The sequence below is a fragment of the Phocoena phocoena genome, chromosome 20 (assembly GCF_963924675.1).
Source record: "Phocoena phocoena chromosome 20, mPhoPho1.1, whole genome shotgun sequence".
Classification (NCBI taxonomy): domain Eukaryota; kingdom Metazoa; phylum Chordata; class Mammalia; order Artiodactyla; family Phocoenidae; genus Phocoena; species Phocoena phocoena.
The window spans coordinates 1,599,832-1,624,739 of record NC_089238.1 but is presented as its reverse complement, the minus strand read 5'-3'; the positions used below and the strand labels follow the sequence as shown (position 1 = coordinate 1,624,739).

The following is a 24,908-nucleotide window of genomic DNA, read 5'->3' as shown; positions in this document are numbered from 1 at the left end:
AGTACTCAATGTATGAGTATGAGTAAAGTGGTGTATTTACAAATTCTCTATGTGTTCTGGGGTATATAAAGCATGTATTTGTCTAGCATGTATGTTAAAATTATTGTATTTAATTGAACATTTCCACTTTTTTTTCTTAATGATTGCTTTTATTATTTATTTTTGGCTGCATTGGGTCTTCATTGATGCGCGTGGGCTTTCTCTATTTGCGGCTTGCAGGGGCTACTCTTAGTTGTGGCGTGCGGGCTTCTTATTGCGGTGGCTTCTCGTTGCGGAGCATGGGCTCTAGGCGCGGGCTCAGTAGTTGTGGCGCACGGGCTTAGTTGCTCTGCGGCATATGGGATCTTCCTGGACCAGGGTTCGAACCTGTGTCCTCTGCATTGGCAGGCAGATTCTTAACCACTGCGTTGCCAGGGAAGTCCCGAACATTTCCACTTTTTGGTCTTGTTTTACGCCATCTTACTAACTTTAACGTAGTTCTTTGAGTGAAATTGTTATAATTATTCTTCATCTATACCATCTTTATATTTTGATACACACTTATGCGTTACATAAATGTACACTTTTACAGTATTCACACACTTAGATGGTTTTTCTAAGTGATTTTACTCTTCGAGTAATATTTATTTTACCGGAAAATCATCTTTCTTTGGTGGTGTTGCAAGAGAAAATGATTCAGATAGCTTGTTAAAATTTTTGTTTTAAGGGGGACAAAATGAAAATCATTGTAAGGATAAAAAGTTACAATGCTTCGAATCCCTAGCAAGATGTTAAGAACTCAAGAAGATATTTCCATCTTTCTATAATGAGGATGGAACAGCGGTCATGTCCTAGCTTATCTCCTTTTCCTAAGTTTGAAGAGTCGGAAGTGAGGTCCAGTTATCCTGAACTGCTGGAGGCCAAGCACTATTACTCCAACACCCCCTTTATCACAGATTCATTTTCAGTGTGAAGCAAGTAAATGGTAGTTCTGTCCTCTATCACAGGATGAAAAAAAACTAGTAGGAAATTACAGAAATCTCTCTGACCGTTTATGGAATAAAGCATGGATATATCAAAGAATATGGATAGATATAAAAAGTACATATCCTGGAATTCTATTGTATAATGTTATGATAATTTCAAATCAGAATTTAATCTATGGATTATGTAAGCTGGAATTTTGTATAAAACAATAATCTTTAATATAACCAAATTAAAATTTGTAAAGGAAGTATAAGAACTCCTGTTGGCCACTTGTTAAGGCCACCTACAAGCTATGGGAAGAGAAGAATCTATTATTGCCAGGGGAGAAACAGAAGAAGGGAATCAAATGGAAGTGTCAGAAACAGACCTGTACATAAAATGAGACTTAATTTTTGATATTTGTGACTTAGGACTATAATAGTGCATTATGACCTGCCACAACCATTTCCTCGCCAACACAATCCCTTATTCTTCTGGCTCACTAGGCTCCAGTCACACTAACCTCGTGGATGCTGCTCAAACACACCAGACATGACTCTCATAGAGAGTCTTTGTACTCATTTTTCCCATTTCAGGAAAGCTTAAGATGTGCACATGATTTTATGGCACAACTCTATAACATTTTCTGTCCTGTTTTACATGCTTTATTTTTTCTTGAGCATTTGTCTTGCCTGAAATAGTAAATGGTTCACTCATTAATATTCTTTTTTATCTGTATCACAGATGGGAATTAACGTTACATGGCCCTGCTCATCCCACAGACTCCACATTCAGCAGAACCACTTATGGACCATGCACTGGTGAGTGTCACGTGTCCTGCAACTCTTTTGCTGCCATTCTTCCTGGCCTTCGTGTCTCAAGACCCTAGAGAGCCCTACGCTCAGGTTTCTAAGTCCAGGCCAGAGCTTATATGGAGAGATTCCCATTTTTTGGCAGCCAGTAGACTGAGATGTGAAAGGTTGTCTTAGGTACAGGGATTAGTATGTACAAAAGCTTGGGGATGAGATTGAGTTGGGAATGCTCTATGACTTGTATGTGTTAGTTAATGTCTGGCGGGAACAGAGAGCAAGGGGGCAAGAGTCAGGCCTAGAATGGTACCCTGAGAAGGTAGGTTTCTGTTCTGAGATTGATGGCAGACATGAAATTTTTGGAACAGGAGGGGAAGTGATCTTAGGTCTTAAGAGGCTATCCTGGGCTGTAGTGTGCAGAAGTTTCTAAAGTAGGGTCTGACCAGATTTTCTAACGTGGAGCAATCACAGATGCCTCCAAAGATTTTTCCCTGTGCATCTGGAAGTGTGGAAGTGCCATCAACTGAGATGGGGAAGTCAGTGGTAGGAGTCCGTTTCAGTGAGACTATTAGGAATTGGATTGCAGCCAAGTTGAGTTCCAGATGTTCCAGAGGCTCCCAAGTATAAGAGACAAGTGGACAGCTGAACATTCAGATCTAGAGTGCTGGGGGAGGCTTCAGGATGCATTAGGTGACAAGGGAGGAGAGGGGGGCTCTCACAAAGACAGACAAGAAAAAGTAGTGGTCATCAGCAGGAAGGTAGGGGGAAGGGAAAGTCCAGCAGGTGGCCAAGGTTTTCATGGGAGAGTGGCCGTGAAATTGATGCAGAGGGAAAGCAGAAATGGAGGTAAAGTGATACCAAAGTCAGGCTGGTGCTTATTTCTCTTCCTACGCACTCACCAGGCTTTTTTGGTGGAACTTAGGGTTTTTCTGTCAACGGCTGGGGAGCTGCCAGTGGAGACTTGGGGTATGCTGGGATCCTGTTGCATTGGCAAGCACTTTCTGAGTGCCATGTGAGGAAGGGTATATGAGGAGACAGGAGACATACCAATTTTATGGACCAGACTGTGGCGATGGGGATCTGATGTATGAGGAGTTATCCAGTGAGTTATATGCATGTGGGGAAGGTGTGTGAAGTAATTGCCCGAGGTACTAGGAGTTTAAGAGAGAAGGATAGGCCTAAGTGTGTTTGTGTCTGGGAGACATTATCCTGGGGACTCTCAGGCTGTCATCTTGCAGGAGAGGGAGGGGGCCCTACATACCAGGAGCACAGACTTAGATGTCCACCTGCCTCTTGTTGCTGAGGCTGGATCTAGTGATCAAGGAAGCATGAAGAGTTATTAGGTACCACTGCCCTCTAAGTCAGGGAACTGGGGAGGAAGATGAGCCTAGAGTGAATATGAGCTGGGATTAGGTGTCCTTATGGGGTCCTGGGGAAAGAAGCTGCTTATGGACACATCTGTCCCCATCATCACAGGGCCCTGTGACCTTTGAGGACATGGCTGTGTACTTTTCCCAGGAGGAATGGAGGCTTCTTGGTGAGGCCCAGAGACTCCTGTACCATGGCGTGATGCTGGAGACTTTTGCACTTGTTGCATCATTGGGTAAGGCCCTCCCACCTACCCCAGCATCCTGGGCAGGTCTCTGTCTTTCCCATTTTTCCCAAAGGCAAGTCTGTTTTTTCACAGCTAGGTAGTGAGCACATCTCTATTACTGCTTCCCTGTCATACATTCTGTAGGTGCCAAGGCTGGGTGAGTGTATACTACCTCCTTTCAGAAGTATCCCCAGTACCAGAGGCTCTGAAGTTTTCTGGGTCATAAGACTTGGAAATAGTTCGGTGGGTTCCATTAGCCTCAGCCACTCCCTGCTAAGTTGACTCTGTAGACGCATGCATCTCTGTGCTCCAGGTTCTGCCCCCTTCCAGCTGACATTTCCTGGGCCCTGACTGTACCAGGAATTGTTGGGACTCAACGTGGTCACTATTTGTGGGATCCACTTGGCTGTTGCTGTGAGACCCTCCTCAGAGATTCTTTTTGTGATATTATTTTTCTTTCCTGAGGTTGTTTTGGGATTGGTTGTACCCCTGGGCCAGTACTGACCACTCACCTGTCGTGTCTTTTCCTTAGGACTTGCATTTTCTAGGTCCCATGTTATGTCCAGCTGGAGCTGGGAGGTGAACCCTGGGTACATGACAGAGTGGACATGACTCCAGCCACAGCATGAAGGGCTCAAAGTGGGCTTGGCTTCAGTGATTGGCATCAGGGGGAGGAAGTGATGATATGGCTGGGTTCAAATTACATCAGGAACATGTCTGGTGCCCCACAATGTTTTGGAGCCAAAGCCATTGACTGTGTACCTCATTTCTGTGTGCACTGCCACCATCATTGGGTCTTTTGCTTGGTGAGTCTTCCCTGTTCTGTGATGTGGAGAGGCCCAGTCCTGCACAGAGGCCCTTTCCTAATCAGACCCCAACTCCCTTGTCCTGAAAACCGTCCCAAGGATTTTTTCCTTGGCATGTCAGACACATATTTGTGATGGGGCTTCCCCCTTCTACCAAAATCTGTATGAAGTTCACCCGTATTTCTCTGCTTTCAGGTTGTTGATATGGAGTAGAGGTCAAGGAGACACGTTCTGAGCAAAATGATTTGTAGAAGTGCCACAAATAAATACTTCAAAGACAAACCTGTCCACCCAGAAGGGCTGTCCCTGGGAGATAGGTAGTCTGGAATTAGAAGGTGGTGTGCATTTAGCTGAAGAGCTGGGAACAAACCCTAGCTAGAACTTTTGTGGGGCAAGTGTAAAATTTCACCAACACAGTAGAGAGAAACTCTTTAGAAGAGACACGGATAAGGAGTTTATGAAGAGCTGCACAGTCCATGCAACCAAGAAGTCTTTCTCATTCCAGGAGCCTGGGAAGGATTTCCCTGGTAGCTCGGGCCTTCTCCAGCACCAGGTCACTGCACAAAAGGACACCAAGTGTGTGGAGGCCTTTCACAATGGACAAAGGCACTATAAGTTCAGTGAATGTGGGAAAACCTTCAGCCAGAAACACTCACTTGCTCAGCATTAGAGTTTCCACACTGGAAAGAGGCCTTATGAGTGCAGGGAATGTGAGAAAACCTTCAGCTGCAAAAACTCACTTGTTCAGCACCAGCAAGTCCACACTGGAGAATGGCCTTATGAATGCAGTGAATGTGGGAAAATCTTCAGTTATAAACACAAACTTGTTCAGCACCTGAGACTCCACACTGGAGAAAAGCCATGAGTGCAATGAATGTGGGAAAGCTTTTAGCTACAAACTCACAGCTGTTCAGCACCAGCGAATTCACACTGGAGAAAGGCCTTATGAGTGCAGTGTATGTGGGAAATTCTTTACTCAAAACTCCAGCCTTATTGTGCACCAGAGAATTCACACTGCCTCACAGCCTTATAAATGCAGTATATGTGGAAAATTCTTTACCTCCAACTACAACCTTATTACACACCGGCGAGTTCACAGGGGCACAAGGCCTTATAAGTGCAGTGAATGTGGGAGACCTTTCAGCAACAAACCCACACTTGTTCAGCATCAGCGAATTCACAGTGGAGAAAGACCTTATGAGTGCAGTGAATGTGGGAAATTCTTCTGCCACAGCTACAAACTTGCTCAGCACCAGAGAGTCTGCACTGGAGAGAGGCCTTACGAATGCAACGAATGTGGGAAAGCTTTTAGCAACCAATTGACACTTGTTCTGCACCAGGGAATTCACACTGGAGAAAGGCCTTATAAGTGCAGTGAATGTGGCAAGTTGTTTAGCCAGAGCTCCAACCTTATTGTGCACCAGCGAATTCATACTGTAGTGAAGCCTTTTGAGTGCAGTGAATGTGGGAAACGTTTTAGCCAAAGCTCTACTCTCATTAAGCACCAGAGTTCACACTAGAGAAAAACCACATGAGTGCACTAAATGTGGAGAATTCTTTAGCCAAAACACCCAGCTTACTCAACACCAAAATGTTCACACCACAGAAAGGCCTCACAAGTGCAGCAAATGTGGAAAAGTTTTCTGTCAAAGGTCTGTTCTGACTGAGAACCAGAAACTTCATAGTCAAGATAGGCCTTATGAGTACAGCAAATGTAGGAAAGTTTTCAGTCAAAAGTCTAACCTCATCTGTCACCAGAAATTTCATGCTGGAGAAAAGGCCTTCAAATGAGGAGAGCAGCAAATGAGCTGTCTCCTTAGTTATACATCATACTGAATAGGCTCTGTGAGGGAGTCATCAACTGGAATTTGAACGCCATACATCTGAACAGCCCTTGTCTGCAGATTGCCTATGAGTACCAGCTTCATAGGAAGCTTTTTAGTAGCCATGCTGTACTTCCTAACCTGACCACAGCCCTTTCCAGACTTAATGTCACTGTGTGTTTCTTACTTCTTCCAAGTGGCAGATCCCCATACTGGGCATCAGTCACCTTACTGTAGTCAGGGTAGGTAGACTTTTGTGCTGTCCTGTCCTGTCCCCTGGAGCAAAGCATGAATAGCCTGAGCACTTGGGTTTTGTTATTCTCTCCCATCAACTGGCTAAGACAGGACCTAACCAGCTTTGACTGTGGGGATCCAGGTTGGATTCTGCTGGTGGCTCACAGAGGTTTACCTTCTTTGGCGGCATTGTCTCATGTCATGCTCACAATGGATTTTTCTAGCTCCAGGTCACCCTTTTTGGAAACTGCTCTGCTCTGTGCCATAATAAAGACTATTATTTAAGCCCCCTTTCATCTTGGGGTTTGTTCACTGTTAGACTGATGTTGAGAACCATATTGGACTGTCAGGATGAAAAGGAACAGGTTTTGTGAGTGTTGCAAACTTTGTATACCTCAGTGGGCATAGTATCATGGCAGAGAATAGTGTTCACGCCAGTTGTGGTCTAATTTGCATTGTTTTCCAAGGCCTCCTAGGGTAGACTGCAGGGCTCTGTGGGACTAATGTTGAGTCCTGGATGTCATAATTTTTGGTGGGTTCAGAGGTCATGCTGAGATGAGGACAGTCAGGAGAACAACCAGTGATTTGGGAGCTACATGAGAGTGGAAGTCGTGTAGTCCAGGCATGTGACTTTTAGGACCCAGGCAGAGGCCCTTGGTAACTCAAGTGGAAACACCTTTCATTGTTCACCAGTCTTCATTGCCACTGCAATAGAATCCTTCCCAAGGACAAGGAGAGGGGGTGGGGTTAACGTGTGGTTGGCAGAGTTCCACAGAAAAGAGATTCAGATTTTTATGTGAAGCCAATTTCTATTAAAACTTAATTGGGCTTCCCTGGTGACGCGGTGGTTGAGAGTCCGCCTGCCGATGCGGGGGATACAGGTTTGTGCCCGGGTCTGGGGAGATCCCACATGCTGCGGAGCGGCTGGGCCCGTGAGCCATGGCTGCTGAGCCTGCGCATCCGGAGCCTGTTGCTCCGCAACAGGAGAGGCCACAGCAGTGAGAGGCCCGCGTACCGCAAAAAAAAAAAAAAACAACTTAATTGAGCTATATAGTTGGTATGCATTAAAATGAACATACCTAAAATGTACAGTTTGGTAAGTTTTCATACTTGTAAAGCCATGGATCCATCATCATAATAACAAACATCCAACACCAATATCTACCTTCTGACATGTCTCCCAGGACTCCCTGGCAACTACAATTGATTTACTTTTCCCCCCACTCAATTAGTGTTTTCTAGACTGTTAATATCATCGCCATCTTAATGTTCACTTTAGTATTTGTTTTTTTCTTTCATGATGCATAATTATTTTGAGAATCATCTAAGTTGCAGGTGTGAATAGTTCATTTTCTTCAAAAGGGGTCTTGTGGTTTGTTTCCAGTTTTGGCCACCACAAATAAGCTTACTATCAACATGTGCATAAAATTCTTCATATGAATGTATGGTTTCATATTCTAAAATGAATGACTGTAGCCTTAATGCATTCCCATCAACAGTATGGAACCATTCCAGTTCCCCTATAGTCCTTACCAGTACTTGATTGGTATGGTCAGTAGCTAAAATATTGCCTGTTTTAAAGTGTGTAGTATAGTCTAATTGCATTTCCCTAATTCATAATGTTGAACATTTTTATTGTGTTTATTTGCCAGGTGTATGTCTTCTTTGATAAATGCCTGCCTGTTCTTTTATTTATTAACTGAGAAGACAAATGTGTTGTAACTTCACTTTTCTTCAGTGACTTTGCTGGGTGGAATAAGTGTTTCTGCTATTCACAACATTTAGTCCTCATTATTAACTTTCTCAATTACTTTTAAGTTCTAGACAGTTAATAAAACAACCAATTGAGCCTTATTATGTTTGCCAATTTCATGGTATAAATACTCCAATTTTGAGCAGAGGCAAGGTGCTTCAGATATTTAGAGAATAAAAAGGCATGGTGGTCTTAGGCGTGGGGATAGGCAATCAGAGGAAGAGAAATGGTGAGGTAGTCAATGTGTGCAGGTGTATCTGCATTATAGGCTTCATCATGGGATGCATTTTCAGAAATGGAGGTACTTTGCATGATCTGAGGGTGGAGTTTTTGGCCATCTGATGTCAAAACGTCATTCACTGGACACCTGTGCAGGCCAAGTACTAGATGTTGGTGGTTCCAATCAGTCTTAACCAGCTCAAACTGGACAAGAGCTGACTCCAAGTTTCCTAAGAAACAACTTGTGCCCCCTTTACTACAGTGACCACTAGGTCAGGGGTGTTACCTACACGGGTGATTAAGGAGTCTTGTGATTATTACCTGGGCCATGTGAAGCTTGGAGCATATGCAGCTAAAGGGTGTGGGGGGAACCACCAAAGAGCTTAATCACTGAATGTAGTTTACAAGCACAGGAGTTTTAATAATGCTGTTCCCTTATATATGGTTCTGTATGCCGAGCTCAAGAACTTTAGTTATTGGCTTCTGTCAACCCTGTGGGGCACATTTCAAGGTCATCCAACGTGGACCTGGGAAGACGTGCAGTAAGCACACCTTTCTACTCTATTTCCATTATACAGATGCCCATAAATAACTTTAAGAACACAGAAAAGAGTAAAATGCAATAAAACAGGAAGAATGTAAGTTTTGACTATTTTCACTTGACCAGTATAAACAACTACATCACAGGCCTGAGTTGTCCAATCTCTACTCAATCCGAAGAAATGTTTGGCACTTACTCGCCCAACTCCTCGGTGATAACCTCTAAACCCTTGAAACATTTGGCCTAATAGGAGTGTCTATTTACTTGGGGTTTTGGGCCATGTCAGGCAGTTTATGCTAATACTGTAATTTATGGCTTGGGGGGGGGCAGGGGGTACTTAAGGTCTCTCTGTATCAGTTTGACATTTGGAGAAGCTAGGCAGTAACTAAGGTCAGCCAAACAGGTGCCCCTTGGTCTATTAGATATACTCAAAAAAACTGGACAATACCAAGGCTTATATGGGTTTCCTGTTTAGTGTGTTGTCACATATGGATGTTGTGAGACTTTTAAGCGAGGCGGCAACTAACTGGAAATGGCAATGTGGTCTCTCCTGGACTGTCCTATTGCACCATCTTCCTTTGCTGATTTTCACCTGTATCCTTTCACTGTAATCATCCGTAGCCCTTTAACAGCTTCTGTGAGTTCTTCTATAGAATCTGAGGGTGGTCTTGGGCATGTCAGAACGTAATTGTGTTCTTAAAAGGCTTTGTTAAGAAAAATTGGCTTGGGCTTCCCTGGTGGCACAGTGGTTAAGACTCTGCCTGCCAATGCAGGGGACACGGGTTCGACCCCTGGCCTGGGAAGATCCCACATGCTACAGAGCAACTAAGCCCATGTGTCACAACTACTGAACCTGTGTGCCACAACTACTGAATCCCGTGCGCCTAGAACCTGTGCTCTGCAACAAGTCACGACAATAAGTAGCCCCCGCTTGCCGCAACTAGAGAATGTCCACACACAGCAACGAAAACCCAGCACAGCCAAAATAAATTTATTTTTTTAAAAGAAGTATAATTGGCTTAAAGCATTTTAAAAGCACATGGTTTGATAAAGTATTTGCACATACTTACACATCTGAAGCCAAAAGTTTTCTCCTGCCATTTATAACTCATCCCCCCTTTAACCTATAGAACTGATACTAGAAAACACTCTTCCTTCTTGCAATAGGTGTTTTAGGATTTGCCCTGTTTCTCAATTTCACCTATACTGGATCTCATACTATTTGACATGGTGACCAATGTTGGAGAGATAATAAAACAAAATCTGCCCAGCCAGAAAATCTCCATAAAGTAGAGAAAGAACATACTTTTACTGTTCCATGAGCACGAAACTAAACTGTGGTGCATGTCACACACAACCCACTAAAGGGATTGTAAAGACAGAAACCACACCCCTTTTTGATACACCAAGCAGACAGAGCCCATTCCATTAAAGCACTCAAGATGAATGCTCACTTGCCTTCAAGTGAGAGGACTTGACAGCCCCATTTGTTACTGTTTATCTCAATGTGCCTGGGAATTCGGGTGATGCTCTGCAGGAGCTATTCGTCTTTATCCAAAGAAAGCCTAGAGCTTCTCATCCATGTCTGTATGACTGGAAAGGTGGGAAGCCCGACGCCTCTGTCACACGCGCGGAGACCGAGAGACGGAGGCACCATATTCCATGATGTTTTCTTTCCAAAGAGGTGGCACCAGACATTAAAAGAAACACTCCTTGGTTGTGGTGGGAAAAATGTCCACCTATTCAGAAGTGGGAAGCCCTAAAGGGCTGGAGGCGGGGGCTGAACCAATAAAACGACGGCGCCTGCGCTGGGGCCGACCCGCGGCTGACGGGGTCCTCCTGCCCCCGCAGCCCCGACCTCCCCAGCCGTCCTTCTCCCCAACCCCGGGGCCGTGGGGGAAGAGGCGGCCGGACTCTCCCTCCTGGTTCGCTCGCGGGCAGAGCAGGTCCGTCTGGCCTCCGGATCGGAACCCCGCAAAATCCCATGGAGACGCCTCCGCAGACCCGGCCCCGGGGTAGCCCGCGGCTGAACCTCTCGCGCCCTCCTCGGGCCTCCCCACCCAGCCCGGTTCTCACCTCCGGACGCGAAGACCCCCTCCAGCTGCCCTCGGCGGCCGGAGGGGCCCCGGCGGAGGCTGATCCAACTGACCGAGCGGCCCCACACCTGGGCCATGAGCGCGGCTACAGCCTCTTCCCCATGGATCTGCAGCTACAACCTCCAGAGGAAGCACGAGGCGCGCCCGCCCGTCACGACCGGGACGATCCCGCCAGTCCCGCGGACCTCTGCCTTGGGCACCGCGGCCGAATCCCTTCCCCCGCAGAGGTCTCCCGAGCTCGGCAAGGAAGGAACCATACAAGAGGGCGGCCATCTGCAAACCAAGGCCTCCGAGGAACCAGACCTGACAGCATCTTGATCTTGGACTTCTGGTCTCCAGAACTGTGAGAGGATATGTTATCTGCTGTTCAGGCCACCAAGTCTGTGGCATTTTATGATGACAATCCTAGCAAACTAATACAATTACCAATTCACTTATGCATGAGCATTTGCAGAATTATTTTTTCCCTATTGGCTTTTATCAGTAAAGCTGGTGTTGCTGTGAACATTAGAGTACAAGCATTTCTGTGGACACAATTTTATTCCTCTTGGAGATAAACCTACAAGTTAGATGGCTGTGTCACATGATAAGTTCATCTGTAGTTTTACAGATGTCAACAGTTTTCTAAAGTGGGTTTTAACATTTTGCATTCCAACAGTAATGTATGGGAGTTCTGTTGCACAACTTCACTGACTTGGCATTGTTGGTTTGACCATTCAAGTGAGTATATACTTGTGTCTCATTGTGGTCTTGATTTGTACTTCCCTAGTGATTAATTATGTTGACCATATCTTCACATGCTTATTATTCAAGTGTCTTCTCTGGTGAAATAGGTATTCAAAACTTTTACTTTTTAAAAAATGTTTTCTTATTGTTGTAAAGGTTATTTTAAAATTCTGGACACCAGTTATTAATCAGATGTACTTTGGCTTGTACTTTTTTTAAAAATTAATTTATCTATTTTTGGCTGCGTTGGGTCTTTGTTGCGGCAAGCGGGGGCTACTCTTCGTTGAGGTGTGCGGGCTCCGCATTGCGGTTGCTTCTCTTGTTGCAGAGCATGGGCTCCCGGCACGCGGGGTTCAGTAGTTGTGGCTCACGGGCTCTAGAGCGCAGGCTCAGTAGTTTTGGTGTTAGTTGCTCCGCGGCATGTGGGATCTTCCCGGACCAGGGTTCGAACCTGTGTCCCCTGCATTGGCAGACAGATTCTTAACCACTGCATCACCAGGGAAGTCCCCTATAGTAATTCTTAAAATTACATTAAAACCTTTCAAATGTGTTGTCCTTTCCAAAATTTGTTTTGGGTATTTTAGGTCTTTTGAATTTCCATATGAATTTTAGAATCATTTTGTCAATTTCTACCAAAATCACTGGGAATTTGATAATTGTGTGAACCTACAGAACAATTATGGGAGAATAAATTAAAATATTAAGTCCTTAGATTCAGAAATGTGGTGTGTCTCAGTAATGTTTTGTAAATTTGCTTAATAGTTTTTGAATATATTTTGTTAAATATATTCCTAAATATTTCATATTTTGATGCTAGAGTAAGGGGTATAGTTTTCCAATTTCCAAACATTTATTGTATACTGACCTTGTATCCTGGCACCTTGACTGATCTATTAGATCTCTTAACTTTTTAAATATATAATTAAGGATGTTCTAAATAGATAAGCATGTCATCTGTGAATAATGACCATTTTGGTTCTTCCTTTACAATTTGTACATTGCTTATTTCCTTTAATTTTCTTATGTCACTGGCACAGATTTTCAGTGCAACATTACATAGAAGTTGTGAGAGTGGACATTCCTGCTTATTCCTAATATTAGGGAGAAAGCATTCAGTCTTTCCCCATTAAGTGTAATGTTAGCTTTAGGTTTCTAATGCTGCCGTATATCAGTTTAAAGAAATTGATTCTGACGCCAGTTCTCTGACACCAACTACCCAGAGTTTGTGTCATTCTAGACATCTGTAAGGGTTCAGTCCTCCACCAGAAAGCCCTCACTTCAGACATGCGCTTCAAGTCGTTGGGTCCAACTGCACTTCTGAACAGCTGGCTATAATTTCAGGGGTTCCCATGATCCCCTCAGGTTCGGTAATTTGCTAGAATGACTCACAGAACTCACTAAAAGTGCTATACCTACGATTCCAGTTTTGTTATAAAGAATACAGCTCAGGGGGCTTCCCTGGTGGCGCAGTGGTTGAGAGTCCACCTGCCGATGCAGGGGACATGGGTTCGTGCCCCGGTCCGGGAAGATCCCACATCCCGCAGAGCGGCTGGGCCCGTGAGCCATGGCTGCTGAGCCTGTGCATCCGGAGCCTGTGCTCCGCAAAGGGAGAGGCCACAACAGTGGGAGGCCCGCGTACCGCAAAAAAAAAAAAAAAAAAAAAAAAAAAAGAATACAGCTCAGGAATAGCCCATGGAAAGAATGCAGAGAGCAAGGTATGGGAGGGTCCCAGGTGTGAAGCTTCCATAACCTCTGTCTCTGGGGAGTCAAGGCATATCACTCTCCTGCACATCAATGTGTTCACCAACCAGGAGGTCCCACCAAGCCTTGGTGTCCAGTGTTTCGATTGGAATCTCATTACATAGATACAACTGATTAGATCATGGCCACATGCCTGAACATCTAGCCCCTCTGCTCTCCACACAGGTCTTTCTGGCTCAGTTTCAAACGTCTAATCATATGACTGGTTTTTCTGGTAACCAGTCCCCATCCGGAAACTTTCGAGGGGCTTACCAAGAATCACTTCATTAGCACAAGAAAGACTCCTATCACTCCAGGAATTTCAAGATATTTCAAGCTCTGTGCCAGGAACCTGGGACACCTTCTAGTTAATATAGATTAAATTAATATATTTTCAATTGTTAAACCAACCTTATATACATGATGTCTCACTAGATTATAATTATTATCAGGAATGTAAAGTTGGCTTTAACAATTGAAAACATACTACAGACAGACAGACACACACACACACAATTCCCTAAAATTTTTTGAAAGATTTTTTGCATCTATGCTCACACGTTGGTCTATAATTTTAATTTCATTACCTAGTTTTGCTCTTAGGGTTAATATTGGCTTCTAAAAATTAGCTGGGAAGTGTCCCATATGTTATTACTTATTTTTTGGAAGAGTCTGATGGAATCTTAATTATTCATTAAATATTTGGTAGAATTTGTTAGTGAAACCACCTTGGCTTTAAATTTTAAGTGAGAGGGCTTCTTACATTTAAACGTAGATTACCATTACTAGTAATTTGGAAATACTAATTAAATGTCTTTAATGAACAAAGGATTTTTAAGATTATCTATTTCTTCTTGAGGGAACGTGGTCAGTTGGTATATTTCAATGAATTTTTGTCCTCCACATTTCCATTTATTGGGAAAGAGTCATTTAAAATAATTACACAGGGGGCTTCCCTGGTGGCGCAGTGGTTGGGAGTCTGCCTGCCGATGCAGGGGACGCGGCTTTGTGCCCCAGTCCAGGAGGATCCCACATGCCGCAGAGCGGCTGGACCCATGGGCCGTGGCCGCTGGGCCTGTGCATCCGGGGCCTGTGCTCTGCGGTGGGAGAGGCCACAACAGTAAGGGGCCCACGTGCCGCAAAAATAAATAAATAAATAAAATAAAATAAAATAACATAAAACAATCACACAGGGACTTTCCTGGTGGTCCAAGGGTTAAGACTCCACACTTCCAATGCAGGGGGCACGGGTTCGATCCCCGGTCAGAGAACTGAGATTCTGTATGCTGCATGGCACAGCCAAAAAATAAAATGAAATAAAGTAATCACATATTACCCATTATGTTTCAAAGACATCTAGTGCTATTCCTTCTTTCCTTGCTCATATTTGTAAATGTGTGATTTCTCTTTTTTTTTCCGATGTGGTTTGGAGGTGTTATCAATTCTACTAATTTATTCAAAGTGTCTGCTTTAGGGGGAATTCATAGATTTTCTTGAAAAAAATTTATAACATATATGAAACTGATTCTTAATACACTGGACATCAAGCAAATAACAGTGACCTATGAAAGAGGACAAACGATGTGAGCCACGTGGCCGTCCCAGCTTACTATAAAAAGAAATTCCAAAAAAAAAAAAAAAAAAAAGAAATTCCCAGGCCCTAATACAAAAATGCTGAGTCCAGTCAGACCCCAAAAGTCACCCTGAGTTGAGACAAAATTTAGAATCTGGGCCTGCGAAGGTGTCTGGAGTCCAACAGAGCACAGTACAGGAGAGAGAAAACTTCAGAAACATACAGAGGGTCATCCTCAAGTATGACCTCATGTACATTAGTACATCCTCATGTACTAATCTGTACATGCAGGCAGGAAATAACCAGAGCTGGCTAAAGAAACACCCAAAAGGATTCAATGAAACAATTTCCAAGGCTAATGTAGAGAATGGAATAGCACCTGTTCTAACCAGTTTAAATGGGAATCCTTATGAAGCATGAGGTAGAGAATACAGAATGATTGTGTCTCAGTAGGGGGAGATAAATTAGCCTTAAAATGAATGCTGCAGTAATTCAACCTAAAAATGTTTGGAATCAAGATCCCAAAAGATCATATTGCTTCCAAGGAACTTAAACAATACCAAGAATACCTACTGAAATGCAAGTATTTTCAGTACCCAAAAAGGCAAAATTGAGTGTTCAATCAAAACTACACAACGTTAACAGTATCTGACAAGATAGATTTTACAGCAAAGAATATTCCTATAGATAAAGAGCACCCTTTCTTAATGATAAAAGAGGTCTACTCATTAAGTGGACATAACAGTAGGAAATGTTTATTCACCTAATAAAAAAGACTTCAAAATATACAAAGCAAAACCTGATAGAACTAAACCTGATAAATAGGCAAATCCATTTTTATATTCAGAGATGTCAACAACCTTATTCAAATAATTGACAGAATACTACCCCCCACCCACCACCAGTAAGGATATAGAAAACTTGGACATTGTCAACCGTCTTAACCGAGTTGACATTTGTAGAACTCTCCATCAAACAAGAACACAATATACATTTATTTTAAGCTAACATGAAATACAAGATAACCCATATTTTGGGCCATAAAGAAAATATCAATAAATGTAAATAATTCAAGTCATAAAATATATACTCTGACTGCAATGAATTAGAAATCAATTACCAAAAAGATAAGGAAAACCCCAAATAACACACTTCTAAAAAGAACAATGTGTCAAAGAAGAAATTTAAAAGGAAACCAGAAAAGATTTTAAATGTAATTAAAATGAAAATACAACATATAAAGTTTTGTGGGAGGCAACTAAAGCAGTTGTTACACAGTGACTTTTAGAATTTAGCACCTATGTTAGGAAAAAACCCAAAAGTTTCAAATGAAGGATCTCAGGATCTATGTTAAAAAGTAGGAGAAGAACAGAAATGAAATACAATAAAAGCAAAAGGCAATGGTAAAAGTCAAAATGGGGGGAAAAAAAGGAACAGGAAAAAACAGAAAAATCAGTGAAATCAAGTGCATTCAGAAGATCAATAAAGCTGATAAACTACTGATGAAGAAAGAAAGAGAAATATAGACATTACCAGTGTTGGGAATAAGAGAGGTGGCATCACTACAGATTCTACAGGTACTAAAATAATAAAAGGATAGCTTGAAAAATTTGACTACTTAAATAAACAAACTCTTTGAGAAAGATACAAATCACCCAAGCTCACTGTAGGGGGAAAAAAAAAGATAAATTCTATAAACCTATGTTCACTATGGAAATTAAATTTATAGTTAGAAACCTTCCCACAAAATAGACTCCAGGCCCAAATACTTCACCAGTGAATTCCACCAAACAATTAAGAAAGAAAGAATGTCAATTCTTCACAAACTCTTCCAGAAAATTGAAGAGCAGGGGACACTTAACCAACTTATTATGTAAAGCCAGCATTACACTGACAGCAACCAAACCCATGCATTAAAAAGATTAGAGACTAACATCCCTCATGAGCATAGATGCAAAAATCTTTAAAAAAAGAAAAAAAAGAAAACCAGCATATAAAATTCAACAATGCATAAAAGAGTAGTACATTATGACCAAATAGGGTTTACCTCAGAAATGCAAGGTTGGTTTAACTTTTGAAATCAGTCAATATGATTCCTCATTAAAAGACTAAAAAGGTAAAAGAAAGAAAAACATCTATGATTGTGGTCACCAGTATTCAAGAAATGCTCCCACAAATCCCTACCTCTTTGTATTTTCACTGTTGTGAAGTGAGTCCCCTTCCACCCTGAACCAGGATTAGTCTGTGTTACCCACAGAGTAAGTCAGAAACGATGGCACATCACTTCCAGGTGAAGGTTATGAGCCACAGATACTGTGGCTTCATTCCCGTGAGTTCTCTCCTGGGACACTTGCTTTGGAACTGTTTCTCTAAAGTGGAATACTTTAAGCAAAAGTATGGATGAAGAAGAATGAATTACTGATACACAGAACACTGATAAATCACAACATAATTATGCATAGTTTGAAGAGCCATATACATACTAGTACCTTTTAAATTATTCTATACACACACACATTTAAAATTCTAGGAAATCCAAACAGATCTATAATGACAGAAAGCAAGATGAGTGGTTGCCTGGGAATGGGTGAGGGCAAGAGATATTATAAAAGGAATCAGGAAACTTGGTTTCAAAGGTGCAAACATGTATCAAAATGTATCAAATTATACACTATAAATATGTGCAATTAATTGCAGAAAATGTTTAGATTGCTCAGACTGTAACTGTAGCTGTAAGATTATGAGACACAAATATGAGTCCTGAGAAGTTCCATAAACCCTCATACCAAAGTCACAGTGATAGAAACATTTGTGGATACGCCTTTAGAAGAGTTATATTCCCTATAGTTGGCTATAGTCTCCCAACTTCCTATTTATCAGTTGTCCTTTTAGGGGACAGTGACATCTGCCTACCAAATAATAGATTTCAGGGATGCTGGTAGGTCCCAGGGAATCAAACTCTCCTAAAGAGGGCTGGGGAATATGAAGCATTCCCTGGGAACAAGGGACCCAATTCATGCTGCTCCCAGGCACATCAGAAGTTGTCATGACAAATGCCCCTTGCTCAAGAAGACCTTGGTCACACAAATCATCTTGGCATACAGGACACACGATTAGGCCTGCAAAGATTGGTATTCTTTCCTAGGAGGCCTTGAGTAGCAATGCAAATTAGGCTGAAACTAGAATAAGAGCTGTTCTTTCTTCACCATTCTGCAAATACCACTGAGACACAACAGTTGGACCTCTCACACAAGCTGTTCATTCTTTCAGGCTGGCAGAGCCCAATTCTGTTCTCAACTCAACCCACAAAGTGAACAGAATCCCCAGGATTCAACGTAGTTAAAAACTAAGGTATTTGTTGCAAACCCAGAAGAATATGAGTCAGACAATTCCCAAGTTAGGTGACTTGGGGGCTGGACAAATCCATCACGAGTGCCACATGAGACCAATAAAGTCTGAAAAATGGAAATCTCTGCAAGCAGCCAGCAGAACAAAGCTTACGTTCTTCTGGCCAAAATTGGGTCACATCCACGCTTAACCAGTAGGGGAGCAGGAAGGAGTGAGGATCTTCAATGGGCTCAGGCTACCAATGATTCCCTCCAGGGAAGGGAGGAAGAGCAGAGATCTTGCCCATCAAAGCACTCTGGGGTGACTTACACACAATGTGGCACCCTGCTGTTGCACAGACATATGGATTCTTTCAGAGACACTGGCAGTGATATGCTTCTGGCAAGTGTGCAGAGGCCTCTCACAGTGAACAAAGGCAAGTTACGAAGTGCAATATTGCTCCAGAAACCTTCCCATATACCTGGCACACAGAAGCATCTCCTCAGGGTGGGAGTTCAAATGTATGAGACTCATCTTCCAGCTGATGGCTACTCACATAGGCTACTCTCAGAGCTTCTCTCTGGTGTCACCCACTATGGCATATTCCTTGCTATCCTAAGGCCTTTCTCCAGCATGAACTTTCCAATGTCTGATGAGGGAAGCTCTTTGCCTGAAGGCCTTCCCACACTCACTGCACTTATACGGTCTTTCTCCAGTGTGGATTCTATGGTGCTGAACAAGCACATGTTTGTGGCTAAAGGCTTTTCCACACTCACTGCACACATATGGCTTTTCGCCATTGTGAACTCTCTGGTGTGCAATAAGGTCGGAACTTTGGCTGAAGAACTTCCCACATGCAATGCACTCATAAGGCCTTGCCCCAGTATGAACACTCCAGTGCTTAATGAGTCTGTATTTGTGACCAAAGTATTTCCCACATTCGCTGCACTCATAAGGCCTTTCTCCAGTATGGATACTCTCATGCTGAACAAGTGTGGATTTGTGACTGTAGGCTTTCCCACATTCACTGCATTTGTAAGGTCTTGCTCCAGTATGGACTCTCTGGTGTACAATAAGGTTAGAGCTATGATTAAAAACTTTCCCACATATGCCACACTCATAAGGCATTTCTCCAGTGTGGATCCTCTGGTGCTGCGCAAGTATGGGTTTGCGGCTGAACGTTTTCCCACACTCACTGCACTCATAAGGCCTTTCTCCAGTGTGGACTCTCTGGTGCTGAACAAGTGAGTCTTTACGGCTGAAGGCTTTCCCACATTCATTGCACTTGTAATGCCTTTGTCCACTGTGAAAGGCCTCTGCACACTTGGTGTTACTTTGTGGCTTCCACTTACTAAGAGGAGCATGGTGCTGGAATATGCTTGAGCTAGTTGAGAAGTCCTTACAACCCTCCCCTGTGGTAAAGGGCATGTCCGATGATTGGACAGAGCAGCTGTTCACAAGAAAGGCCCTACCCTCATCCCTTCTGCAGTGTTTCTCTCCACTGTGCTGCTTCTGGTGGTGAAGGTTTGCACTGAAACAGAGGTGTTTCCCACATGCCACACACATGTATGGTTTTTGCCCAGGGTGTGTTTCCTGGTGCTCAGCCAAGTACAAAACATCTTTCAAGATCGGGCCACATGTCTCACAGGGGTGGGCCTTCTGGGAAGACGGAAACGTCTTAGGAATCGTGACCTGTGACACTCCTTTTACAGAAACGCTCTGCTCAAAATGTATCTCCTCCTCCTCCATTCCATGCGAACAACCTGAAAGCAGACAAATGCTGGTGAAGGACACATTGACACTGGTGGGAAGGGGCAGTCTCATTACAAATGTGTATCTATCAGAACTAACATGAAGGTCTGCTATCAGACAAGAGGCCAGAGCTCAAGTTGAGTAAAGGGCTGCTATGCAGTAGTTGGCATCTAAAGGTCACAGGATGGAAGTGGCCTTGATGGGAAGAGGACACAAATGTGAGGAACAGCCTAGGAAGAACAGGGTGTCTAATGAAGTCATCCACAAATGGATTTTAGCAAGGCCTTGGCTACTAGGGAGATGTACAGAAGGGTGTGTTCCCTGAATAGCTACAATCAAATAGACTAGGTGGTATTTAAGAATTATTTGAGGTATGTGCACATTTCACGACACATTAAGCATATAAGCCAGTTTTGGAAAGCAGTGGAGAGGAACAGCTGAGATGTGGGCAGAGGTGGGGAACAGTCAAAGGCTAAAAGTCAGAACATAAAAGATAAGTATGTAAATGGGAAAGTAAAGATAAGAATGAAGTGTGGCCATTGGCCTTGGCACTCAAACAACTGTGGGCACAGAGAGGTTGGGGAATGATTAGAACCCAGCCCGACATCACACCTTTCCCCAGCTCCGACCCACCAGGGCCACCCCCACCCTGAGCCTCTCTGGTCATGGCTGGAGTCATGTTGGCCCACTCAGATAGCCAGGGCTCACTGTCCAGCTCCAGTGGGGCAATCCCATGGAAATGGAAGATGCATATCCTAAGGAAAAGACAGGTAAATGGCCAGCACTGGTCTGGGTGACCCACCCCTCAGAGAAGACAACTAAATACTATAAAAATAACTCTGAAGAAGTGTCTTGCAGGAATAGCCTAGCGGTCCCAACAAGTAGTGACCATACTTGTCCTTGCAATTCCTGACACAGGCAGGCTACTAGAAATGTCAGCAAGAGGAAGGGGGTAGAACCTGGGACACAGGGATGGCATGGATCTGGACAGACGCACCCAGTAACGGAGAGAACAAACTGGAGATGATCCACTGGGTGACAGCGGGACGCTTCATGCCTGCATCCATCCATGTAAGCCTTCAAGGCAGCAGGTACTGGGACTGCTCAGAAGTCAGAGGTGCTAGTGCACAAAGCTCACACCTGGCATCCACAGCACCTACCCTAGGGAACGGGGGAGGGAGGTAATGCCTACGGCTCTGATAGAAGAAACAGGGAAGGGGGAGAGCCCAGTCCAGGACACTGCAGGGGATGTGAGGGCCTTACCCAGTGAGGCCATAAGGGCAAAGTTCTCCAGCATCACTTCGCGGTACAGGAGCCTCTGAGCCTCATCAAGGAGCCCCCACTCCTCCTGGGAGAAGTACACGAACACGTCCTCAAAGTTCACTTTCCCCTGCCACAATGGGGAGAGCCGAGTCTGTGAGTAGTCTCTCTCCTAAGGACCCCCATCTTGCCCCCACAGAGTTCCCTTCAGCATTCCTTCCGACCTAGGTCATCAACTCATTGGAAATACCAGGGCCAGGTGCCACATATGTCTGCTCTCTCCTTAAGGTCCCTTTGATCACGGTGTCCACCCACACCAACAACAGGCAGGTGGGCAGAAAGGCGCCATCTAAGCTCTGGGGTTGGCATGTGGGGCCGCACCGCATCCCCACCCACGTCCTTCCAGCCAGTTCTCCTGGAGTTGCTAAGGCCATGCTTACCAGACAACCAAAGTTGGGCTCATCTTTCTCCCATAAGTCCCCAACACCTGGGACCAAGGGCCATCAGTTCATACTCATTTGCCACATGCACACCAGTCTTTTGGATCACTCTCAATCTCACAACTCTTGGCTCCCCACCCAGTTGTTGGCCTCCACCACCACCTTCCTGGCTCATTAACTGCAATGCCGTTGTGATGTGTAGATTCTCCCTTGTAGACCTAGGTACACACCATCTTCTGCTTTTTGGATGTTCTCCATCCTGAGCCCCTCCACAGGACTTCAGCCCTGTGTCCAGCAGCTCACTTGATACCTCCACTCAGTGTTTTCTGGAACATCTCAGACTCTTCACATGGCCACAAATAAACTCCTGATACCCATGCAGAGTTACTTCTACTGCAAACTTGCCCATCTCAGCTGATGGAGCTTCTACCCTTCTGACTGATAAGGCCTAACATCTTGGGGCTGTCTATTTCACACATCAGAAAATATGACCCAGTCACTTTTCCCATCTACAAAGCCAGCCCTCTGGGCCATCCATTACCACTCACCTGGAATACTGAAGCAGTCTCCTCCCCGGTCTCCTTGTCTCTATCCTAATTCCCTCTTCCGTCACCACATACAGTCTGTTCTCCACTTGGCATCCAGAAAGAGGCTGTTAAAACTTGGATCAGATTACCTCCCTCCTCTGCTACACACCCGCCATGGCTACACCACCCTCAGAACAGAGGTCTTGCTTGTCAGCTAGCCATTTCAGGCCTGACTCCTGCCCACCTGCTCTTGATTGCTACCAGATATGGTGGAGACCTGTAGTTTCTTGAAAACTCCCAACTCAATCTCTCTTTCAAGTATTTGCACATGCTGGTTCCTGTTCCTGGAACAAACTTCCACACCTTATTCCAGTGGTCACCAGAAAACAGGAACCCTTGCATGTAACCCCTGGTCTAGACCCAGAACCCTGGGCTTGGGGTTTCTCCAGGGTCCTCAGACACAAGAGCTGGGAGAGTACAAGAAAAGTGTTCGGGACTTCCCTGGTGGTGCAGTGGTTAAGAATCCACCTACCAATGCAGGGGACATGGGTCTGAGCCCTGGTCCGGGAAGATCCCACATGCCGCAGAGCAACTAAGCCCACGCGCCACAACTACTGAGCCTGCGCTCTAGAGCCCGTGAGCCACAACTACTGAGCCCGCACGCCACAACTACTGAAGCCCGCATGCCTAGAGCCTGTGCTCTGCAACGAGAAGCCACTGCAATGAGAAGCCTGCGCACCGCAACCAAGAGTAGCCCCCGCTCACCGCAACTAGAGAAAGCCCATGCACAGTAACGAAGACCCAACGCAGCCAAAAATAAATAAATTTATTTTTTAAAAAATAAAGTGTTCTATGACACCACAATCCTGAAGCCCTCATGGGTGGGGGTGGAATCGATGAGAGCCTGGACATCCTTCCCTCACCTGTATAAAGCCCATAATTACTACTGAGATCAGGGGAACCTGTGGTAAGAGGGAGACTATGAGAGACAAGCAACCATGAAAGAGGCCCAAGGGCTCAGGCCTATCTTCTACTCCCGCCCTGCCACAGACCTGGGGCTGTCTGTCTTCCGAGCCTCAGTCCAGCTGTGTTGCCTTGGACTATGTCTCAACCTTTCTGGGGCCCACTGTCCGCACCCTCACCTCAAGTCTGTACACACCTGGGCAGTCTACGGAATACTTTTGAAACCATCAGATATTGCCTCTCTGTTCAGAATCTTCCGTAGCTCCCATCACCCTGAGAATTGCGGCACAGCTGCTCGGACTCTTGGTCTTTTCAGACACCAAAGGCCCTAGATTTCCCAAATGCTCCGGCTGTATCGCACCCCCAAGCCTCTGCACATGCTGGCCCCTCGCCTGTAACATCTTTCCACATCCCATCATGCTGGCTGTCAGAAGTGGGACCCGACCAAGAGAGCCCCCACTGTCTGGACACATGGTCCTGAGCTGCAGGGACCAGAGACGTCCCTCATTCGACGCTTCAGGATTCAGAGATGGAGGTCGGGGGAACAACCCAGGGGTGCAGCACCCACCTGCGCCGCGTCCATCAGCACGGCGGCCGCCACCGGCACCTGAGGACCGGGGAGGGCGAGGGGGAGGGGAGTAGCTGGAGAGCGACAGGTGAGAGGTCCCGGGCTCCAGCGGCCGGGTCACCTGAGCGGTGCCACTGCCGATCCTCAGGTTAGCGCAGACAACGCCTCTCGCGTTTCCCCCGTCCTATCACCTCGGGTGTGACGTCGCGTTCCGGAGACTGACTCGGTGGACTAATCCGAAAGCAAACAAAATGTCCGCCCAACAACGGAAAAGGAAGTCCCGCCCCGGCGTCCCCCGTACGAACGGAAACGCCCCTTTACTGGGCCTTCATTGGCCCAGAGCCGCCAAGGCTCCTAGGTAATGTAGTTCCCACAGCACCAACGATGGAGTGGGACTTCCGCGCCACCTCCAGGTCAAAGGCGGAGCCACCTAGCTAGCGGAGCCTAGAAATTGTACCGTTTAGTTTGAGGATTAGGCGGAGCGTTGCTTCCTCTTATAGGAGACGCACCCATATTTCCGGTGAGTGTAGTCTGTAACGCATCACAAAAATGTTCAGAAACATATTATTTGGGGCTTCTTTACATAGAGAATGCTCACCAGAAAAATCAAATGCACACACCATATACTAATGTCGCTCAGACCTCCATAGCTGGAAGCTAATAAATAGTATTTGTTATCAAATATACACAGCGTAGCGCGAAGCACTTGGGTTTGTTATGTGGGCCTCAGCATTTAGAATCAGGAACAAGAGAAGAGACTCCAGACACGGGCACCACGTTAAGTGCAATAGGGATGTGGGACACTGATGAACAGGTGGACAATGCTGGTGTCTCTGGTTACCTCAGAAAATATTTCTCCTGCCTTTATAATCAGTGATTGTGTCTAACCCAGTGAGTAATACTTTTTACAAGAAATGTCACCGAGCCCACACTCGTTCTGCTCGCCTCACGACAGGCCAATCAATTGGGAGACGAGCTTTTGGAGCAAGGGATAACTTTATTCGGAAAGCCAGCAGACCCAGAATAAGGCAGACTTGTATCTCAAAAAAATCCATCATCCCTCAGTCCGGATTCCGGCTCCTTTTATAAAAGGGGAAGGGGCCCACTGCGGTGCTGACCAACGGCTGAGGGGGGCTGCTATAGCTAGTGCCTGCCCCGCCCCTATTACAGAAATATTTCACTCTGTATACACAGATGTATTCAATTCCTTTT

The 24,908-nt window shown here is 44.9% G+C and overlaps 2 protein-coding genes across 2 annotated transcripts in view; one reads left to right on the top strand and one right to left on the bottom strand.

Annotated features, from left to right (window-relative positions):
- Nucleotides 1-11,138, top strand: part of LOC136140885 (zinc finger protein 17-like) — a 49,618-nt gene extending 38,480 nt beyond the window's left edge. Inside the window, 4 exon segments of the mRNA XM_065899031.1 lie at nt 4,825-5,015; nt 5,017-5,661; nt 5,663-5,868; nt 10,789-11,138. Coding sequence (XP_065755103.1) covers nt 4,825-5,015; nt 5,017-5,661; nt 5,663-5,868; nt 10,789-11,138 — 1,392 coding nt within the window.
- A 7,663-nt stretch (nt 11,139-18,801) lies between these two features.
- ZNF772 (zinc finger protein 772) lies at nt 18,802-21,322 on the bottom strand. The gene is made up of 2 exons (XM_065898748.1): nt 21,202-21,322; nt 18,802-19,949 (listed from the first exon to the last, which is right to left on the bottom strand). Exons 1-2 carry the CDS (start codon nt 21,233-21,235, stop codon nt 18,802-18,804), a joined length of 1,182 nt encoding a protein of 393 aa, XP_065754820.1. The 5' UTR covers nt 21,236-21,322.
- Nucleotides 21,323-24,908: the final 3,586 nt, after the last annotated feature.